The 4,073-nt window shown below is 38.0% G+C and overlaps 1 protein-coding gene across 1 annotated transcript; it reads right to left on the reverse strand.

The window, feature by feature from the left end:
- Nucleotides 1–979: 979 nt before the first annotated feature.
- LOC105634752 (ABC transporter G family member 6) lies at nucleotides 980–3,820 on the reverse strand. Its single transcript, XM_012217664.4, has one exon. The coding sequence runs from the start codon at nucleotides 3,487–3,489 to the stop codon at nucleotides 1,234–1,236; it is 2,256 nt and encodes a 751-aa protein (XP_012073054.1). The 5' UTR covers nucleotides 3,490–3,820; the 3' UTR covers nucleotides 980–1,233.
- Between the last annotated feature and the right edge of the window lie 253 nt (nucleotides 3,821–4,073).

Genomic DNA, 4,073 nt, shown 5'->3' on the forward strand with positions numbered 1-4,073 from the left:
AAGCCTACTGACTTAAACTAATTGTTTGGTTAAGTTAAATTTTTTTCTGACATATTAATAAAATAAATTGAATTTGTTAATAAAAAAAATTAATGCCAGTTAATTCAACACGTATAAAGCACAAACGGGTAGCTTAAAAATTATAACTTGTACATTTATTTCGTGCAGGACTTTGCAACCAAAAACAACCATAGTAATTAATTAAAGTAAACCACTTCCTTTTTCTGTTCTTTCCAGGTTGGTTTTTATAGTACGTAATGCAGGGATAACATGTTCTTGTTTTGTTTGTTTGTGCTAAATCTAACATCAGATAAGAAGAAAGCTAATAAAAAGTACAGCCATTTTTGGCTTTGTCATTAATATATATACTGTCAGTTGTCAAAAGGGCAACTGTAAATTAGGCCACCAACCTATAGGAAATGACTTGTACGAGACAAAAACTTAATTTGTTGTCTGCTACCTATAATTTTTCATAGTCAAATTGCCAAACAAATGATCTTAATCTTAGCTCACCGCCACCAACAACTTAGATACTGCTGCTAGCGGGTTAAGATTGTTACGACATAGTTCATGTGTTTCAAATAAGGGTGTAATTAGAATTAAACTTCAAAAAAGGGTTTAATTAGAATCCAACTGCTCTAAACTATATATTAAACTATATATTGTCTATTGTTTTCAAGTCTCTAGTGATCAAATTGAGCTTTATTTCTAATTTTTATGTTATATAATTTAAAATTTTTAATGGACTGTATGTTCCTTCTTGTAATGCATATATAGTTTAGTTATAGATCCAGATTTAAATATTTCTTTTTGTATTCCTTCTTGTTCGAATGGTATTTGCACATTCGATTGCTTATAGATCTAGATTCAAATTTCCTCCCATTATTCAAAATATATATATAATAGCTACAACCCTTCATGCCATATGATCTTAACATAATTTGAGAAGTCATGAAATTCTTGAACTGAATAACAAATAAGACCCTGAATACTGTATAACTTTAACATTGTGTATAAAGTCGTGAAATTACATAATTCAATACAACTTGAATGACAATATATACTACTGAAAAAAAAAAATTCATATAATATATCAAACAGTTTTAGACCAGAATCCCAAACTCAGGTCAATTTTTTTAAAACAAAAACAAATTTGAAAAAAGAAACACATAATTAATTATTTAATCCATCATCCCGCCAAACACACCTCCTTTTCCACTTCCTCTTCATCAATCACCTTCTCTTGTTCTTACTTCCTAGCAACAAAGAGAAGTAAAATAAAATTCTAAAAAAGAATCCCCAAGCCACTGTTACCCAAAAGCAATTCCACTTGCTTAGATCAGTTATCCCTTGTTGCTGCAATATACCAGAGCCAGTAGTTAAGCATGTAGAGCTTGTTATCTTCATTCCCAAAGTACTACTTAATGTCTGCAACAATCTTACTTTCATGGAGTCGGGTACTGACCCGAGTGGAGTATTGTCGAAAATTTGAACTCCTCTTACGAAACACTTTGTGGGATCTTGAAATTCATTTTGTAAAACAGCTTCATATGGGTATTTAACGAGAGACAAGTAATGAAACCAAATCCAGTAAGACGGGATTCGATCACGATTAATGAAGAAGCCACTGAAGAGGAGGAAATAAGCTAAAATAGCTACAACTATAGTGTAACCAAGCATAACATGAGGCACAACACCAGAAAGAAATGTAACGAATGAATTCCCGGCCCAGAAAGAGGCCAAAATGATTATGAAATAGAAGAAGAAACCCGAAAACCCTCCGTCTAGCCCCACAGCCCAAAAGGTGATGGCGGAGAAGGCAAAAGAGAGGAAAATCAATGCAGGTAAAGAAACAATTGCATGAGATAACACATAAGATGATCTCCTATAAGCATTATAAGCAGTTTCTCTCATGAAAATGTACCTTTCTTGAAGAAAGACGGGAAGAGCATCAGCACAAGTGTAGAAGGTAGTAGACATTGCAAAAGCGAAAAACCCTAATCTCTCTTGAACTCCTTTAGGTGAACTATCTAGCTGCCAAAACATGGTAGCTAAAATAAAGCCTGTAACTAAAACTGCACCCAATCTAATTCCAAACAGTTCAGGCACCCTTTTTGAATTTGTCACTGATCTTTTAGATAAAACTGCCATTTCAATCCAAAATGGATTAGCAAATGTAGGAACCATCGAGTTCATGCTCGAACCATTGTTAGTAGCACCAGATACTAATTTCCCTTTCGAGATGCTTGCACTTATTGCTTCTTTTAACGACAAACCGTTTCGCTCCGGTTCTGTGTTTGGAGTGTGCTTCATATTTTGCCATGATTTATTAAACTCCACTAAGCTTTTAGTACCTCCTGGAGACCCTTCAAGCTCTCGAATAAGATCCAATGCAAATTCTGTCTTGTTCTCATTTTCCGGTATTGGATGGCCAAATTCGGCGAAAAACGCCGGAAGATGAACCGGGGAGCCACTGTAAACTGTTTGACCCCGAGATAGAAATATTAACCGATCTAACAAACCAAGAATCCGATAACTCGGCTGGTGTACTGACATTATGACTATACTCCCTGTCTGTGCTATTCTCTGCAAGACCTTCACTACCATGAAAGCACTAGTAGAGTCCAAACCTGAAGTCGGTTCATCAAGGAATAGTATAATTGGGTCATGGATTATATCAATTCCAATTGAAACACGACGTCGTTCTCCTCCTGAAACGCCACGATGACCTTCGTCTCCGATAATTGTTTTTGCGGCGTTTCTCAGCCCTAACTGATCGATTAATGCTTGGACTCGCATTTTCTTCTTCGACTTTGATAAACTCCTCGGCAACCGAAATTCGGCCGCGAACATGAGCGTTTCTTCGACGGTGAGCATCGGGAATAGTAGATCGTCTTGCATCACATAAGCAGATATCACCTTTAACATTCGAGATTCCAAAACTTCGCCGTTTAATGTTATCGACCCTTTCAAGCTTCCTTTGGCTATCCTGTTCGCTAATGCATCAATCAACGTTGATTTTCCCGAACCACTAGCTCCGAGCACAGCGAGGATCTCTCCATCGTGAGCCTCACCAGAGATGTCATTGAGTAGAGTCTTCGTTGTAGTAAATAGGCTTTCTCCAGCCACAGGCTCCGCCGCAGTAGCAGGTCCAAGGTGATGGCGCCGCGGGGTGAAAATAGCCGGTAGCTTCATTTTCCGGCGGACTTTGACACTGTAAGTCAGATTATTAAATGAGAGAATGAAAGGAATAGACCTCGGCACCTCCATATTCGTATCACCGAACTCAAGCACTTGGTGAACCGGGGTTTCACTTCCGTCTCCGTTTGCTTCCTTCTGTACATCACCAACGCGCTTAAGCAACTGGCCAAGAGTGGGAGAAACGCCGGCTGAAGGGCGTGAGGGAAACCGATCAAGCTCCATACTTTGAGTGTAAAACGTCACCGTATTGGAATCATGCGAGAAATTGTCAGCTACGACGCGTGACATTTATAATTGGTTTTGATTCTAACGATTTCTAAGGGCGTGTTTATAGAGATTTTGTATATGTGGAGCGATAAAGTAGAGGATATCGATGACGGCGTGAAGGAAGTTGGAGTAGCATACGTTATAGAGAGATACGTGAGCGGGACAACGGGAGGTAAACAGCGTGAATCACGAAAAATGAGGAGCTGCTGGTGATGTTTTAAGGCCGTGTTTGGGGATTAGAATTACAGAGGAGGAGAAGGAAGAGGAAGAGGAAAAGGAAAAGTTTTGGTTTGTTATGGTTGTTTTAGAGTGTGCTTATATAGGGAGTATTGTTAGAGCATAAAAATGTGAAAAAGGGTTAGTGTGTGAGTTTTATTTTAAGTAAATTGGGGATGTAGGTTAGTGTTTTTATTGAAAGAGGGAGGTGAGAAAAAGGTCACCTAAAACTTCCTAATCTGTTCTTGTCTTATACGTCTTTCCTTTACTTGGAGGGGAAAATCGGTGATGACACTTGGGTAACTTTGTTTGGTCAAAGATGACACGTGGAGAAATGGGTTTTGATGTTGCGATTTGCATGTTCTATTGTATTAATTGAAAGTAGGTTG

This window comes from Jatropha curcas, chromosome 6 (genome assembly GCF_041381405.1).
Source record: "Jatropha curcas cultivar XTBG-Jc1 chromosome 6, XTBG_Jcur_1.0, whole genome shotgun sequence".
NCBI classification, from domain to species: domain Eukaryota; kingdom Viridiplantae; phylum Streptophyta; class Magnoliopsida; order Malpighiales; family Euphorbiaceae; genus Jatropha; species Jatropha curcas.